At 41.8% G+C, this 18,795-nt stretch overlaps 1 protein-coding gene across 4 annotated transcripts in view; it reads left to right on the forward strand.

Annotated features, from left to right (window-relative positions):
- The window catches only part of MOV10L1 (Mov10 like RNA helicase 1), a 226,876-nt gene that overhangs the window by 160,910 nt on the left and 47,171 nt on the right, over positions 1-18,795 (forward strand). For all 4 annotated transcript variants that reach the window (XM_077264879.1, XM_077264881.1, XM_077264882.1 and 1 more), the window contains 8 exons: positions 190-260; positions 852-943; positions 3,756-3,814; positions 4,943-5,055; positions 8,531-8,609; positions 8,774-8,946; positions 12,401-12,547; positions 18,599-18,720. In XM_077264879.1, the coding sequence (XP_077120994.1) occupies positions 190-260; positions 852-943; positions 3,756-3,814; positions 4,943-5,055; positions 8,531-8,609; positions 8,774-8,946; positions 12,401-12,547; positions 18,599-18,720 (856 nt within the window). The remainder of the gene's footprint in view (positions 1-189; positions 261-851; positions 944-3,755; positions 3,815-4,942; positions 5,056-8,530; positions 8,610-8,773; positions 8,947-12,400; positions 12,548-18,598; positions 18,721-18,795) is intronic.

Genomic DNA, 18,795 nt, shown 5'->3' on the forward strand with positions numbered 1-18,795 from the left:
TTGGTAGATGATTTTGGTCTCAGTTGATTGACTGATAATTCATTTTGATCTCAGCAAATTAGACAATTTATATCAGTAGCAATTTTTAATCTATATATTTTGTTCATGGAGATCCAACGTGTAATGTGTGTTCCCTTAATTTTGTGAGCTGTGTTTTAATGTTCCATGTGTGTGTTTTGTGATATCCAGGAGACCGGGTCCTGTTGAAGAAACACATGTATAGCACTCCAGTGGTGGAATTTGTTGGCCTGGTTGCTGAAGTAAGTTTCACTGTAGCACACAATCCTTTTTTGTGCATTATTTCTTGTAACGCGGAGTGTCCTGTATGATGTTGCATGCTATTAGGATCACCCAGGTCACATAAATAATGCATGTACGTGGAGCAGTGGTGCTGACACTCATGTACATTACTTCAGATTATGCAGAACTTTCCATGTTGATGCTTTTATTCATAGTCCTGGTATTACGGTTTTAAAAATTCATGTTTGAGTAGAGAGTGCCTGTGCTATAAAACAGAGAAGCTACTTATTTCCCAATTGATCTATAGCATATTCCATAATTCCCTCTCAAGTCATAATAGGGCTGTGTATATATTTTCTACCGCATGCTCTTCTTGTTTGTCTTCTATTATGTCTCCATAATGTTGAGTAAATTGCAGCCGCGCTGGTATTTTCTCGTTGAATAGGTACTTATGCTCCGAGCGGCTCCAGCTGCTTACTTTGAACACACATAGAATAAGAGCAGTTGTTTAGTGATGAATAAAATCACACAAGTGCTGCACGTTGTTGGCTACACATGCAATCAAGTACAGCCGAACACATTTTGTAAAATACATCTTTCGCCTTTTCTAGATACATGACGAGGAGGTAGCCCTGCGTGTTAACGCAAACTTGGAGCAGTCCTACAACTATGAACCGATGGAAGTCGAATTCACAATAAACAGGCAATGTGCCCATCTACTCTACTATAAGCTTCAATAACCTCTACGGGCTCAGTCTCTTCTATGATGATGGTGTTCACATACTTTTATAAACCTCTTATATTAATGCTAAATTAATGCTCAAATATTTGAGAAGAGGGATATATGACATCCTTTGTTTGTCAAAGAAAGTAAGGCTGCCTTCACACTGTGTTTAGGGACACGCTCAATGGTCCCATTGCAAAACGGAATCCATATGTATGCGCTGACGGGGCCATAGACTATAATGGTGCAGGCAGTATTCAGTGTTATGCATAATTTTCAGGCTTGTACCCCTACTGGAGAGGTAGACGTAGTAAACTGCGTATGATTCTCTGCCTCCAGGAGGTGTACATTCACGAGAATGATGCACGACAGAGCGCGTGTTCACTCTACTGGCACCATTACAGTCTATGGCCGCACGTATGTCCGGATCCCGTTTTGCGAGGTGTTCGGGTGTAAACTGCCGACGGGCCACCGAACAGCTTATTTACAGGGCGGTGATGCACTGCTTAGGCACTATTCATAATTCTTTCCATTTGTGGATCTGTTTTGGGATCATAAAAACAAAAATAAATGTTCCAATGTAGAACCAATTAATTTTATTGGGAACAGAAGTGTCATAAAATGTCTATTTGCTTCCTTTCCATGCCACAATCCATTTTTTGGCTGGATAAAAAAAAAAAAAAAAACACTCTTCACATCTATTCTGTCTGGCTCAAAAAACAGATTACAACTGGATCCTTTTTTTTTTTTTTTTTTTTGCATTGAAGTATTTGATCCGTTAACAGATCTGATCTTTAGTATTACGCATACCCAGAACAGTAGAGCTGTTCAGAGACGCCTAGAAAAATCTGATCCGTTATAGTAGGAACAAAGCCCGATGAAAAACAGAAACCAAATTGTCAGTTTTTAGGGTAAGTTCATACACGGCGTTTTTTTCTGCAGCAAAACCTGATCATCTTGGCAGGAAAGAAACTGCGCCAAAAACGCAGGTTTAGGTGCATTTTTGCCTCATTTTTGGTGCGTTTTTTTCATGCTATTTTTTTTCTCTTTGTGCATGCCAATAAAGTTGAGTGCACACAGAGAAAAAAACAACTTCCTGTAGATAGAATGAATACATTGATAGAATGAATAGATAGATTGATAGAATAGATTACATGCGGTAACCTCTTCACTGGCATTTTCCCACGGTCCAGAGGTTACCACAGGTCAGGTTAACCCCTCATTACCCTGCTTTTCACCACTACAGGGCAAGTGGGAAGAGCCGGGCAAAGCGCCAGAATTGGCGCATCTAATAGATGCGCCTTTTCTGTGCAGCTGCGGGCTGCTATTTTTAGGCTGGGGGGCCTATATCAATGGCCCCTTACCAGCCTGAGAATACCAGCCCCCAGCTGTGAGCTTTAGCAAGGCTGTTTGTCAAAAATGCCCCCCATCACCGTTTTTTTAATTATTTATTTAAATAATAATAAAAAAAAAACACATGAGGACCCCTCTATTCTTGATAACTAGCCTTGCTGAAGCTGACAGCTGGAGGTTGCAGCCCCCAGCTGTGAGTTTTGTCTGACTGGTTATCAAAAATAGGGGGGAACCCACGCCGTTTTTTTTTTTTTAATTATTTATTTATAGCGCAGGAGCAGCAGATGAAAACTCCCATCCACCTCTCCTGCTCTCACAGTAATTAGCAGCTGTAGGTGTCAGATGATGGGAGCAGTAGTCCCATCAGCTGACACCAGTGATCGGAGGGGAGTTTACACCTCCGATCACAGCTGAGCACTCCTGTATTCTGACATCAGGGAGCCGCGGCACTAACCGGCGGGGAGGATTTCCATGATGATCAGAAGCGGTATTTGCGGTGCTGTCATGCATATGACAGTGTGTCAAACACTGTAATGTCGGACCCCCCATTCAAGTGAATGGGGATCGGGTCCACTCTGCTGGATGACAGGCTGTATGGACGCATCATGCAGCCTGCCATCTAGAGGTAGCAGAGCAGAGTGTGACGTCACATCCGGATCTCCTTAACTTTTCTGCAGCAAATACGCTGCAAGAAAAGTCAACCTGCATATTTGTAGCGTTTTTCACCATCCATTCAAGTCAGTGGGTTGAAAATGCTGGAAAAACGCTGAAAGAAGTGACATGCTCTATGTCCAAAATCCTGATGACCCAAAAAAAACAATATGTATGCATCAGATTTCTGAAATCTCATCGGCTTTGCTGGTACTGTAAAAAGCAGCTGAAAATTAGCATAAAAAACAGCAAAAGTGCCCTGTGTGAACTTACCCTTAAGGACCTTCATTTTTTTGAAGGATCCATCTAAAAACTTAAACCTTTGTTCTCATTTTGCATCTGCTGTAGTTATGTTTGTAGCAGATCTGTGTTTTTGGTTTTTGGTTTTTATTACTGATCTGTTGCAAATGGATGACAATTGGACAGAGCCTAACTCATTACCAGAGTTGAGCGAATGTGTTCGGATTCGGTCACCGAATATGAATTTGACATATTCGTGCCATATTACTACCCAATTCGAGCCGAGTTTGTTTGATGATCAGTTCTGAACATATTCGGGCATTTCTACTCCCATTGACTGCAATGATGTTCGGCGACTATTGCAAAAACAATATTTGCCGCCGATTGTAATCGGAACCAAATTTTTACAAATTTGCTCAACTCTACTCATTAGTAGTGGTTAGCCAGATATGGGCAAGTTGCTTGAGACATTTGGGCTGTGGATTTATGCCTCCTAGTCACATTAAGGCTGTATAGATGGTTCACTTTTTGTTGTCATTCTTTATAGAACCAGTAGCAGACGGTGTCAGTTTGCTGTAGAACAAGCAGAACATCTTGGACAAGCAGGTAAGTGGTGACCTTATAAGAGAGCTACTTAACCTCTTAGTGACCACCAATACGTCTTTTTACTGACCTGCGATATAAGAGACTAGCATCCCCATGCAGGGGACAATCCAGCAGCTGTAGAATGCTTTGTGCCCATAGTGAATTTTAAATATGGACATCGCTGTCATTCATAGACAAACTAGATTTATTCATATGGGAGATGTACATTGTACAGTGAAACAGATCATGTAAGACACAATTCATTGTATACTTGATATTTTCATCCAACACAATTTTTTTTTGTAATGGGAAAACAATCAGAAGCTCGCGTGTTTATAGAACATTTTTGTTCCATGCATACTGGTGTCGGTGTGACAAAGCAATTACAACACGTCCATGAAGAGCATGGGGGTGATCCCCGAGGTCATGGCCTTAATCTTCTCTCCTGGTTCATTTTTAAGGACCTTCCACCTCCCTCTAAATTTGTCATTGGTATCGATGTGCTCCGATGTAATCACTTTGAATGGAGCTGCAGAACCGCTCCTATTCATTGGAAAAGCTCGTATTCAGTGCAGTGGAGGTCATTCTGCAGAAAATGGATAGGAGCTCTGCTGCGCCATTCAAGGCGTTTACAACCGGGGACAGTCGGAGCAAGTAAAAGCTCATCGGTGTGGATGAAGGATGCCAGACCTTCACCGATCTCACATTGATGCCCTATAAATAGTTCCTCAATATGGTGTGAGCGGACAAACTCTTAAAGCACAACTTACATTGTACTGTTGTGTATGAACTGTTTACTGATTTCTATTATCACTGTATTTTCCTGAGTTTTGCTGCAGATTTAGCAAATGAAAAATTACAACTAATTCCAACAAATACGCAATGTGTAAAAACAATCTGTTCTACAGACACAAGATAATAATATATTAGAACGGTAGACTTCTGGATATGAGGTTTACTCCAATATAATCTAGCTATTAAACGTTTCATTTTACTATGAAAGTAATAGTGAAATATTCTGTACTTTAGTATGTGAAAAAACATGTTTTTTACCAGTGTTTTCTTCTGCAAGATATTCATGTTACATAAAGTATAATGACTAGTCGAAAGGAAGATATGATTTTATTTTGATTGCTATTGTCTCCCAAGTGCTTTTTCCAGAAACTGTGGTATTACAGTCTCCACAAGTCATCACAACTGGGATCAACATGCTGGATTATGTGGACAAGAAAGCACAGACAGTCGCCCAGCAGGAAACTCAGGTATATCACACACAAGCCGTTATTGGGAAAGAAGCCTTTTGATTTGGCGCACAAAGCGTAGTTAGTGGTATTGTTCGGAACAATTGGAAAAATTGCATCATGCGTTCCTGTGGCTTATGAAGAAAAGTGCACAGGTTGCTTGGCCTGGGGTGAAAAGAATCGTGAATAACATTGCAAAAGGAACAAACATTAAATCAAAACGAATACTTCTGAATTGCGACTTTATATAAATTTGCACAAAAAGTTGCAAACTCGTTCCAGTAAGGGGAGGGAGGTAAATAAGAGGAACGTAGCCTCATGACTGAAGTGCTATATGTAAAAGTGTGCCAAACTTAGCAAACGCTGTCTAGCCTTTGAATTTGGCACAGAGAAGGGCAAAACCCCCAAAGTGTCCATTACAACATAGTCTTTGTTCTGATTTCCCACATATGTAAAATATTGGGGCATCAGTGGTTTAGCTTTTATTCTATTTACAAAGCAAGTCCTAGGACAAAGAAGAAGCCATTGGCTATTACGTGTTTCCAGCCTTCATATTGCACACAGGAAAGTCAAAATTCAACAGTGGCAAAAAGGTGTTCTGTGCCCAGACTGCCTTTTTGTGGTGCCTTTATCTGTTGATTGCCCGTATAGAATGTCCTTGGCCATTCTTCTGTGCCATGGTAATGCACTTCTCCATCTTCATGAGAGAAGGGGTTATTATTTAGTACTGCGCCCTTTTTCATGTGAAGAACAAAGCATATTACGCTGATCCCTTTAGTGCTGTTGTTCATCTGAGACCTCTAATTTGTGCAATTCTCTGGACTATATCAGAGCTCTTCAGTGGCGTGTAATTACAGAACAAATATGCGTCTCTGTTCTAGTGCCCTTACAGAAACCTGTATTATCTGAATTTTGCTGTACAGTCTGGTGTGTTCTTGTATCACATTGCCCAGCACGTTGCATTTATGGATGCTGTCCTCTAAATCACTTTTAAGTAATCTCTAAACTCGTTTTCCCTTTCTTAAAGCTGTGTTTAATTCGTGTTAGATGGTAAGGGTTTTGTTTGCACGTCGAGGATTTGCTGAAGATCATTATCACTGTGAATTTCACCCTATGCAATCCTTTGCATTTATTATTATTATTTATTTATATAGCACCATTAATTCCATGGTGCTGTACATGAGACGGGTTTACATCAAAATACAAATATCACTTACAGTAAACAAAACTAACAATGACAGACTGGTACAGAGGGAAGAGGACCCTGCCCTTGCGGACTTACATTCTACAGGATTAAGGAGACAGCAGGTCGAGGGTTGCAGTAGCTGCAATGGTGTTGAGGTGGCCGTGTGGTCTTTACAGGCTGTAAGCTTCTTTGAAGAGGTAGGTTTTCAGGTTTCTTTTGAAGGATCCAAAAGTAGTGGATAACCGGACGTGCTGGGGCGCTGAATTCCAGAGGATGGGTGATATTCGGGAGAAGTCTTGGAGGCGATTGGGTGAGGAGCGAATAAGCGTGGAGGAGAGGAGGAGGTCTTGGGAGGACCGGAGATTACGTGAGGGAAGATATGGAGAGATTAGTGTGGAAATATACGGAGGAGAAAGGTTATGGATGGCTTTGTAGGTCAGTGTTAGTAGTTTAAACTCGATACGCTGGGAAATTGGGAGCCAGTGAAGGGATTTACAAAGAGGGGAAGCAGGAGTGTAGCGAGAAGAGAGATTAATTAGTTGGGCAGCAGAGTTAAGGACGTACTGGAGGGGGGCGAGAGTGTTAGAAGGTAGGCCACAGAGGAGTATGTTGCAGTAGTCGAGGCGGGAGATGATTAGGGCATGCACGAGCATTTTGGTAGAGTGTGGGTTGAGGAAAGGACGGATTCTGGAAATATTTTTGAGCTGGAGGCGACAGGAGGTGGCGAGAGCTTGGATGTGCGGTTTGAAGGACAGGGCAGAGTCTAGGGTTACTCCGAGGCAGCGGATTTTGGGGACAGGGGCAAGTGTGATTTCATTTATTTTGATAGATAGATCAGGTAGGGAAGATATGCGTGATGGAGGAAAGATAATGAGTTCAGATTTGTCCACATTGAGCTTGAGGAAGCGAGAGGAGAAGGAGGATATGGCTGATAGACACTCTGGGATTCTGGAGAGCAGAGAGGTGACATCTGGGCCCGAGAGGTAGATCTGAGTGTCATCGGCATATCGATGGTACTGGAAGCCATAGGACCTTATGAGTTGTCCCAGGCCGAGTGTATAGATTGAGAAGAGTAAGGGTCCTAGGACAGAGCCTTGGGGGACTCCAACAGAGAGGGAGCGAGATGAAGAGGTAGTATGGGAGTAGGAAACGCTAAATGTGCGGTTGGCAAGGTATGAGGAGATCCAAGATAGGGCAAGGTCTTTGATGTCTTAAAGGGAACCTGTCACCTGAATTTGGCGGGGCCAGTTTTGGGTCATATGGGCGGGGTTTTCGGGTGTTTGATTCACCCTTTCCTTACCCGCTGGCTGCATGCTGGCCGCAATATTGGATTGAAGTTCATTCTCTGTCCTCCGGAGTACACGCCTGAATTCAGGTGACAGGTTCCCTTTAAGGTCTTTGCAATGTAGGGTTCAAGCCGTGATGAATTCTGCAAGTAATATAAGCAGATTTTTCAGATTCATTGCAGATCTATTGCAGAGTTGTAGCTAAATCCTCAGTGGAAATTAATTGGTGTTGCAGATTTTAAAGCTGTAGAATGTTTATTGCGGATTTTCACTCGGGTATCACTCTTTTCAATAAATGGAGTGACATCCAAATCAAAATGCACATGTAATGCATACAAAATTGTGCAATGTATCTTGCATCAGATCAACAGTGAGATCTGCGAGCCATTTTTACATTTCAAATTACCCTTATTCAAGATGGCACGACCATATTTTTGTTTTCTGTAACAAGACAAAAAAAAAAAACCAAACGCGGACAGGCACACAGACCAATGCTGTTCAGTGGACTGTTCAGCTGATTGTTTTTTTTTTTTTGTTTTTTTTTCCAACTAATGTCTGTGTTTAAAAACAAACAAAAAAACAGCATGCACTTGTCTTCTTCCAATTTCATAAGAGACTTGCCTATTCAAATGTTTGGGTGTGCCAAAAACAAAATTGGATCATACACCATCTTAAAGATAGGATACTGTTTGGTAAATGTGAACTACTTCTGATGTATATAAACGGATGCCACACAGATGAAAAAAGTCTGAAAATTGTATCATTTTTTATACACTCTTGTGAACATAACATTCCAAGGAAAAAACATCAGATGCTTAATATGATGTTAAAAAAGACCGCACATTTCAAGCCTAAAGAGAAGGTATCAATGGAAAGGGTTCTATTGCAGCACTGTATGTCCATGTCCTGTACTGAATTACATTTTGCAGTTTGACGTCATAAGTTATTTCACGGTCCATTTCTTTTCTGTGTATAATATAATTTTTGCTTAGATCACCATTTCAGTTTTATTTTCCATGAACAGCGCAAACCGTGCATACGAGGGAAGAATGCAGTCTGCATGAGTGACATGGTGACGGTGGCTACACAGACGAACAGCCGAGGTCGGTGCTTTGTGTGTTTTTTTTGTTTGTTTTTTTTTTTACTTTTTAAATAAAAGTTGTTACTGCTGTTATTCTTTTGTTATTATTCAGTGAATACGGTTTCTTTAAGAATATGGATCTATGTTTTGGAGAAATAAATATAACGATGTTCATGACGTGTACAGGTGAGAAATCCCAAATGAAAAAAATGTGCCAATTCTTCAATCCAATGTTGAATGATCGACAAAGGTTGGCAGTGACAAGGATATTAAGTGGAGATTGCCGCCCTACTCCTTATATTCTCTTTGGGCCACCGGGCACAGGAAAAACTGTTACAGTCATTGAAGCTATTCTGCAGGTGACAGATTTTTTTTAAAGCCATTTTATAATAGACTGCTGTGTACCATCTTGTTACATGTGTGATTTTTATTTTATTTGTTTTACTTTCACCACAGTGGTATTTTATAGCTTTAGTTAAAGAAAAAACTAAAATCTCCTCCAGGTGTATTAGTTTATTGAAACCACACATTAAGTATATCGGTGTCCACACATCAAAGGTTAGAGGTGCAAGTGCAATTCACAACCAAAAAATGATCATTCTAGTTTAGCTGGTCATAACCTTTGTGAACAATATAAGTACTTATGGACATCTTAGGGATTAAACGTTTTAAAATGCATTTAATTCTTTTCCTGACATTGCGTAGTTGCAAGTGTTTGGGGAGCGTACATTATTGACATTACTTTATTTTGCATTCCTTCTCCCCAAACACCATGCTACAGTGCTGTGTCATGGGACTCACTAGATCGTGGTTTTTTAGGAGTTGCTTTCTTTCAGCTACTGCTCAGCCAATATCCCTACTCTAATTATAAAAGCGTATGGGAATTCCTCTTGCTAGGTCACTTACTGGGCTGTGTTGCTGTTACAATAAAATAAATGTTTTATCGGTAGGAGATTATCACTACAGGACTAGGTGTCTTGTGCATACTAGTCCAGCCACACCCCACCCCACCACTGATTAGCAGCTTCCTGACAACGTACAGAGTACTAAAAAAGCTGCCAATCATTGGTGTGTAGGGTTATACAGGGCTCAGCATTCAGAGCACTTTTAGATGCACAGAATAGATTTTATCACAACTGCTGCACTCTATAAACTACATTAGTGGGATCAGAGTCTGTCTCTGTGTCCCTACGTCATGCTGCTCTCAGATTACATAGCAAAAACCTGCTGACAGATTTGATTTAAGATAAGTGATAAATAATGATGAGCTCTGTATAGCCTCATTTGCCCATTGATTGACAGCTCTCTGTCTAAACTGTGCATAGGCAGAAAACTGGCAGTTAGTGGTGGGAATAGCTAAAGCTTAACCCCTTCATGACCCCAGCTTTTTTCGGTTTATCGTTTTTCGCTCCCCTCCTTCCCAGAGCCATAACTTTTTTATTTTTCCGTCAATATGGCCATGTGAGGGCTTATTTTTTGCGGGACGAGTTGTACTTATGAACGACCTCATTGGTTTTAGCATGTCTTGTACTAGAAAACGGGAAAAAAAATTAAATGTGCGGTGAAATTGCAAAAAAAAAGTGCAGTCTCACTTTTTTTTTTATTGGCTTTTTTGCTAGGTTCACTAAATTCTAAAAAAAAAAAAAAAATTCCAAACTTTGCTGAAAAAATGTTTAAAAAAATTGCGCCAAAGTGTTAAAAAAAAAATTCCAAACTTTGCTTAAAAAAAAAAAAAATTGCGCCATTTTCAGATACCCGCAGCGTCTCCATTTTTGTGATCTGGGGTCGTGTGAGGGCTTATTTTTTATGTAGCTGACGTTTTTAATGATACCACATTTGTACAGATACGTTGTTTTGATCGCCCGTTATTGCATTTTAATGCAATGTTGCGGCAACCAAAAAAACATAATTCTGGCGTTTCTAATTTTTTTTCTCGCTTCGCCGTTTAGCAATCAGGTTAATTCTTTTTTTTAATTGATAGATCGGGCGATTCTGAACATGTGTATATTTGATTTTTTTTATTGTTTTATTTTAAATGGGGCGAAAGGGGGGTGATTTAAACTTTTATAATTTTTTCATATTTTTTAAAATCATTTTTTTTACTTTTGCCATGCTTCAATAGCCTCCATTGGAGGCTAGAAGCTGGCATAGCCTGATCGCCTCTGCTACATAGGAGCGAAGCTCAGATCGCTCCTATGTAGCAGAATTACAGGCTTGCTATGAGTGCCGACCACAGGGTGGCGCTCATATCAATCTGGCATCAACAACCATAGAGGTCTCCGACCTCTGGTTGTTATGCCGACACATCGCTGACCCCAGATCACGTGACTGGGTCAACGATGTGCTCATTTCTGGCCTGATGGCCAGAAGCGCTAGTTAAATGGCGCTGTCTGCGTTTGACAGCGACATTTAACTAGTTAATAGCGGCAGGTGGATCGCGATTCCACCTGCCGCTATTGCGGGCATATGTCACCTGTACAAGACAGCTGACATGTCCCGGCTTTGATGCTTGCTCACCGCCGGAGCCTGCATCAAAGCAGGGGATCTGTCCTCGGAAAAGGGGTTAAAAGATATCAAGGACTATATTACAGAAAATTATCACTGAGAGGACTAGTAGAGCTGCAGCAACTACAGCAAGAAGCCCAGTAAGTGATACATCGTTGAAATCCGGATTTCTGTCCTTACTCAATACAGCTGTAAGATGTTGGTGAAAAAACCTGGTGACAGTGGAAGACCATTAGGCTATGTTTCCATGGGGTGTATTGGCAGCGCTTTGGACGCAGAGGAAATTCCACTCCGCCCAAAGCGCTGCCCCCTGTAGTACGTGCGGTGATTCCTGATGTGTTCATTGAGCACATGCGGAATCACCGCATCGTATTCATAGACTGTGTTATTTATCTTGCGGAGACGGAGCATCTGCAAGATAAATAGACATGCTGCGGTCTGGAAAGACGCGCCACATGTCCGGATACGCAGGGCCGCCGGATTCGGCCCTGCGCACATAGAGGAGATGGGATTTCATAAAATCCCCTCCACTATGCTGTAACATACAAATACTGAACCAATACGCCCCGTGAAACGTACCCTTCTAGACTCAGTTTGACACAAGTAGGAGATTTTGTCATGAATCATAAATATTGTAATTTCTGAGTGACTTTTAGCTCATGCAAGGTAGAAGCATCCCATTCAGAGCGTACAGGATCGTGTATACGTGGATGTTGCAGGGTTCCACAAAAATGTCGGTAAACGGAGTTGCAGATAACAATGAAGAACAACAACAAGAACAATGGAAACCTATCCACACTAGCATAGATTGCTCAGTGCATATTATTTGGTCTTCCTGTGTAAACAGGCATTCAAACGGATGCTGATTGGTAGTAGTCAGTCGTATCGGGACACTGGTCGGTCTATGTAAACGGACCCTTATTCAGCTCGCTACCAGTCAACACAGTAGCTTCCTGTATCTTCTAGGGCTAAATTAAAGTCTGATTTCTCTCTTCTGCATGAATGTCACAATTGTTCATTACACCTTTATCCTTGGTTCACCTATAGACTGACCTGCTTACCCACTCGTCACTTTCTAAACTTTGATGCTATATATTTTACTTATGCCTGTGTTCATATAAAAACTATCTGGGTGACAGGTTTATGCAGTTTTATCAATGCTGCACCACTGCATGGCACAAATGTCTAGTCCACAGGACAAAATCACCATGTAAATAAGTTATAAATAGTTATCGTTCCAATAACTGTACATTAAAGTTCCTTCATTTAGCTCCTTTCAAGTAAATTCCGTACTAATTTTTACCACAGATACATTACGCTTTGCCAGACAGTCGCATTTTGGTTTGTGCCCCATCTAACAGCGCTGCTGATCTTGTGTGTCTCCGTCTCCATGAAAGTGGCCAACTAGAACGTGGTAGCATGGTCAGAGTAAATGCTTCCAGCCGTCAAGAAGAGGTAGCACAAGAAATAATATGCTTGTTTATTTTGTTTTGCTCATCTAGAAACATCAGTAAAATTAAGATACAATAAAGTTTTCCAGCGTAAACCAGGAGAAGGTTACCAAGCTGAAATCTTACACTGCAGCTTGTTTACTCCAGTGCTTCATTAGGGGACACAGAAACCATGGGTTATTCTGCTGCCACCTGGGGGCTGACACTAATAATACATTCCTCCCCAGCAGACTATACCTCACCTGCTAGTATCAGGCCTCGTCCATTTTGTTTAGTGTCATTTGGAGGCAACATGGGTCTGAGTCTCAGACCAGTCTTAGACTTGAAGATGTTAGGTGTTAGACACGAATCTTCAGCATTTTTTGTGCTTTAGATCTTAAAGGATTGCTTGGAAGGGTAGCAGAGTGTAAATATGCACCTCACATAGTGATGGAGAGTACAGCCTGTATTAGTCATCCCATATCCTCTCTCGTCAGAAAGGCAGGACAGAGTACTTTGATGCAGTCAGTGATCAGAGATTTGTGTGGTCCTTTTGTCTTTTTTTTTTTTTTTTTAACTCCTGCCTGCTCGTGCACCAAAGTACAGCATGTTTCCAAGGAGAGGAAGATGGAGTCCAGACTTCTCAAGTGCCTAGCCACAGGATCATTCTCCTTCAGAACAGTTAAGTTGATTGCTTCTGGCTGCTCTAGGTTGCGCTGGCTTCCATCTGTCTGATTTGCGGCATGGTGGCGCCTCCTTTTGTGGTGTACCAGTGTCGGAGTCCTTGGCCATGCACTTGGTTTCCCTCTTTTAAGCCCCCGTATATCCTAGTGTTTTTTTTTTTGTGTGTCCCTTTCCGCTGTCCCATTGTTTGATCCCCTCCTCTCGAAGTTTCAAGTCTGCCCATAGATCAAGGGTGGAGGTGGTGGGAGTTGTGGGGGGCACCTTTCCCTGATGTCCAGGATGCATGCGGCTTTTTGGGTGAAGGTAGCGGTCTTGTATGATGGTGGTGGACTGTTTGTCACATTAGGTGTTCAGTCTCATAGCCTGCGTATGCTCAAGCTACATGTGGTATGGACGATATCAAACTTGGGTGTGGCCTTGCGCTATTAGTGTGGCTGACAGGCCCTGCCCACTGGTCAATCAGCAGGGCTGGCATGTGTTTGTCTGCTGGCCAATCAGTATGCATTCACATCCAGCCAATCAGTGTGGCTTTTATGCCCTGCCCACTGGCCAATCATCAGGGCCGCCATGTGCCCGATCTGAGAGTGGGTGATTAAGCCACTTGCTGATGCCTCCGCCCCTTCTGTCACTGGCCCCACCCATTCTTTTGCTGTGTGTGCCCCATCACCTTCTTAAGATATCCGCAGCGCCATTTTGGGTGTGGCCAACTACTGTCCAGTCCACAGTTCGGAAGACTCTTAACCTTTGTTATCAGATTTGTCTGACTAGGATTAGGGAACAAGGGCCTTAAAGGTCCCTTTTCTGTCATTTAACTTGGCACCTTTTTCACAGGTGAGAACCTATGAACAGCGCTTGTATGGCAATATCTTCCTTTTTATTTTTTTCATGCCTTTAATGAGCTATGATAGACTCCCAAGAGATAGGCTCTCTGCCTTGGTTATCCTGGTCCAGCAGAAGTTAACTTGCAGGACATGAGTCAGGACTGTCTGTCCTGGTGGGGTGAAATCGTGGCCACTGTATTGCCACTTTTGATTTCAGTTGCCCTTTATTCCTTCTCCTTTGCGAAGATCAGATAGATCCCTCCATTTCAACTTTCTAGTGATTTTTATCCTCTCTAGTGAGCTCTTTCCTGTCTCTCTACTTTTACAGGACAGAGTAGTGTAGCGTTCGGCTCCCTCCTTTCATCTTAGTTGAATTCTCCACCTTTCTTTTTAATGAGGAGATTGCTTTCCTTCCTTTTAGGTACTCCGTGAGAGGTTCCCACATAATCTGACGTAGTCAGAGTTGTGCCGCTTTGTCTCTCACAGCTCCATTCGAATGTCTTGTGGGTTCTCTCTGTATGGTCTGGCTGCCTCTAGGTTGACTATTGCTCGCTGGATTCGACCACCCATTATCGAGGCTTGTAAGGCAAGGGCCAGTACTCCCCCATTCAGGGCCCACTCTGTGCAGGCTGCTAGATTTTCCCGGGCTGTTCTTCACGAAGCATCAGTTCTGCAACTATGAAAGGCATCTACTTGGTCATCAGTACAAACCTTTTCTAAGTTATACAGGGTCCAAACCTTTGCTTCTGCAGATGCAAGCCTTGGCTGAAAAATACTGCAGGCAGCAGTTGTCCAGGCGGCTGCTTGAGCGAAGTGGGGAAAGCTCTGTGGCAACAGTATATTTGGTTTCATTTCTACCCCATTGACCGCTTTAGGCATCACATGGTTTCTGTGTCCGTCCAATGAAGCAGCCGAGAAATGAAATGTTTTTGGTGCTCACAATAACATTTTTCTCATGGTATTCATTGGGAGACCCAGCACCCACGCTTGGATGGCATGCATTTATGTTGTTTTTTTCCTCTGGGTGTAATTGGAGTTTTTCTTCTTTTATACTTTAATTAATTTTGCATCTTTTACTGCTTTCTCACTAAACTGAGGAGGCCTGATCCTAGCAGGCGGGGTATAGTCTGCTGGGCAAAGGCCACTTTTCAGTTAAGATGTATTATTAGTGTCAGCCTCCAGCTGGCAGCAGACTAACCCATGGTTGCTGTGTATCCCTAATGAAGCCTACGAGTAAGATTTTATGGTGAATAACAAAACTCTTCATTTTTTTTTTTCTGGTATTTTTCTCCATGCATTGCTTCTAATGCTTTAGAAGTTGAACAAAGCAGCCTCTAGAGAAAATGTCACAAAATAAAAAAGCCAACAAAAATGATTGTTGAAAAAAAATTATATTTCTGTGTGTATATATAACACATACGCTTGAAAACATTGTCATTTTTTTACTACACATGAAAAGGTGAGGGTGTGAAGGAAGTATGAATAATCCCCGACATCCCTACTACTAAGGGTTCTGATTTCACGTGCTTATGAATGGCATAGCTTGTCATACTTACAATAAAGGGTGTGAAGTATGCAATTTATTTAATATGTACTTAGTGGGGTGGTCGGAAACTTAACGGTGAATTTAATATTAATGTCTTCTCCACGGCATTCACGGTGGAAAATGAAATGCTAGGTGAAATCCCAAGAAACAATGAAAACCCTTTATTAAGGGTCACCAATCTAACCCAAGAAGAGGTGCGAAACCGGCGAAATCAGATTAAAATAGATAAATCTCCGGGTCCAGATGGCATACACCCACGAGTACTAAAAGAACTAAGTAATGTAATAGATAAACCACTATTTCTTATTTTTAGGGACTCTATAGCGACGGGGTCTGTTCCGCAGGACTGGCGCATAGCAAATGTGGTGCCAATATTCAAAAAGGGCTCTAAAAGTGAACCTGGAAATTATAGGCCAGTAAGTCTAACCTCTACTGTTGGTAAAATATTTGAAGGGTTTCTGAAGGATGTTATTCTGGATTATCTCAATGAGAATAACTGTTTAACTCCATATCAGCATGGGTTTATGAGAAATCGCTCCTGTCAAACCAATCTAATCAGTTTTTATGAAGAGGTAAGCTATAGGCTGGACCACGGTGAGTCATTGGACGTGGTATATCTCGATTTTTCCAAAGCGTTTGATACTGTGCCGCACAAGAGGTTGGTACACAAAATGAGAATGCTTGGTCTGGGGGAAAATGTGTGTAAATGGGTTAGTAACTGGCTTAGTGATAGAAAGCAGAGGGTGGTTATAAATGGTATAGTCTCTTACTGGGTCGCTGTGACCAGTGGGGTACCGCAGGGGTCGGTATTGGGACCTGTTCTCTTCAACATATTCATTAATGATCTGGTAGAAGGTTTACACAGTAAAATATTGATATTTGCAGATGATACAAAACTATGTAAAGCAGTTAATACAAGAGAAGATAGTATTCTGCTACAGATGGATCTGGATAAGTTGGAAACTTGGGCTGAAAGGTGGCAGATGAGGTTTAACAATGATAAATGTAAGGTTATACACATGGGAAGAAGGAATCAATATCACCATTACACACTGAACGGGAAACCACTGGGTAAATCTGACAGGGAGAAGGACTTGGGGATCCTAGTTAATGATAAACTTACCTGGAGCAGCCAGTGCCAGGTAGCAGCTGCCAAGGCAAACAGGATCATGGGGTGCATTAAAAGAGGTCTGGATACACATGATGAGAGCATTATACTGCCTCTGTACAAATCCCTAGTTAGACCGCACATGGAGTACTGTGTCCAGTTTTGGGCACCGGTGCTCAGGAAGGATATAATGGAACTAGAGAGAGTACAAAGGAGGGCAACAAAATTAATAAAGGGGATGGGAGAACTACAATACCCAGATAGATTAGCGAAATTAGGATTATTTAGTCTAGAAAAAAGACGACTGAGGGTCGATCTAATAACCATGTATAAGTATATAAGGGGACAATACAAATATCTCGCTGAGGATCTGTTTATACCAAGGAAGGTGACGGGCACAAGGGGGCATTCTTTGCGTCTGGAGGAGAGAAGGTTTTTCCACCAACATAGAAGAGGATTCTTTACTGTTAGGGCAGTGAGAATCTGGAATTGCTTGCCTGAGGAGGTGGTGATGGCGAACTCAGTCGAGGGGTTCAAGAGAGGCCTGGATGTCTTCCTGGAGCAGAACAATATTGTATCATACAATTATTAGGTTCTGTAGAAGGACGTAGATCTGGGGATTTATTATGATGGAATATAGGCTGAACTGGATGGACAAATGTCTTTTTTCGGCCTTACTAACTATGTTACTATGTCTAACTAGTTAACATAAAAATTAACAAGTTTTCTAATGGACTTGAATTAAAAATTTCTTTTTGGTGCCTGTGCACTTAAACTTGCTATGTGTGTTCTTTATTTTCTTTCGGATGACATTTTTTTGAGTCTCTGTGTGTGCCCTAGGGACATCTTCCGGGGGCCAGTGCTGCGGTCACTAAAACAGCTGCAGTTGCCAACCTGAATGGGAGGCCATAAGAGATGTCCTTTTCAGTGGTTGGGCTAGTCTCTGCTGTAGTGAGCATGCGCCAGTTTTCATGTTTGATGCTTGCTTACTGTGCGCTCCCTGCTTGCAGCTTTATTACTTCTAATGTACACTTTTCTCCCCTGCCCTCTATAAAGAGAAATGACAAGCCAGGAAAAGGGCAGACGCTTACCAGCTCGTCACTTCTCTTTATACATGGCAGTGAATCACCCTGCTGAAAACAATAAAGCATCAAGCAGGGGGCGCACACTAAGCATGCGTCTGAGTCGACAACTAGCGCATGCTCAATTTTGCAGAAACTAGCCCTGCTCTTGAAAAGGACGTCTTTGATAATGTCACATTCATTGTGGTGACAGCAACTTTGGCAATGACTGCAGTGCCAGCCCCCGATGACGTCCTGTTTTAGAGTCCCCAGTGCATGCTGGGAAACTCAAACCGGACGTCAACGGAAGTTAGAAAAAAACACACAGGAAGTTGTTAGTTTTTTAAAAGAAATACGGTAATTAGACATTAATATTAACTTCACTCTAAAGTTTCGGTCAACCCCTTTAAAAGCTATGAACATTTTTCCGTTACCTTTAATTTTTTTTCTTTTAAAGTTCATATGTTTCACAAGTGCAAAATGAAGCAAACTTTTATTTAGTTTTCATTAAAACTATCTGAAGGTTTTTCTGCTGCAGTCCCTCACCTAGCTGGCTGTTTTGCTAAATCTGACACATTCATTAGACCTTTGCTCTTCCTCTCCCTTCTCTCGCCCCTGGGTGAGTATAATCTGACCTCTTTTTCTCATCTTTCCGGATACATCGGGGGCTTATCTACAGCATTACAGAATGCTGTAAATAAGCCCCTGATGCTGGTGGGCTTAGCTCACCTTCGATTTTGGGGGTGACAGGTTCCCTTTAACTTAACCCTTTAACTGGGTTTCTGTATGTTACATACAGTATTACATTCCAGGTACTGTGAAGTAACTTGTCACTTTCCTTCCCTAATGTTTCTAGACAATCAATGACATAGTAAAGCCATACTGCGGACCTGGAGAAGATGTTCAGAAGGCCTCTCGCTTTCGTATTATTATTTCTACATGCAGCAGTGCTGGAATGTTCTACCAAATAGGTTTAAGGTTAGATAAACTGAACTTGCTTACTATGTCCAAAAGATGGTGAAATTGGGCCAAAATGTCAACCTCTCTTTTTGT

This window comes from Ranitomeya variabilis, chromosome 5 (assembly GCF_051348905.1).
Source record: "Ranitomeya variabilis isolate aRanVar5 chromosome 5, aRanVar5.hap1, whole genome shotgun sequence".
Lineage (NCBI taxonomy): Eukaryota > Metazoa > Chordata > Amphibia > Anura > Dendrobatidae > Ranitomeya > Ranitomeya variabilis.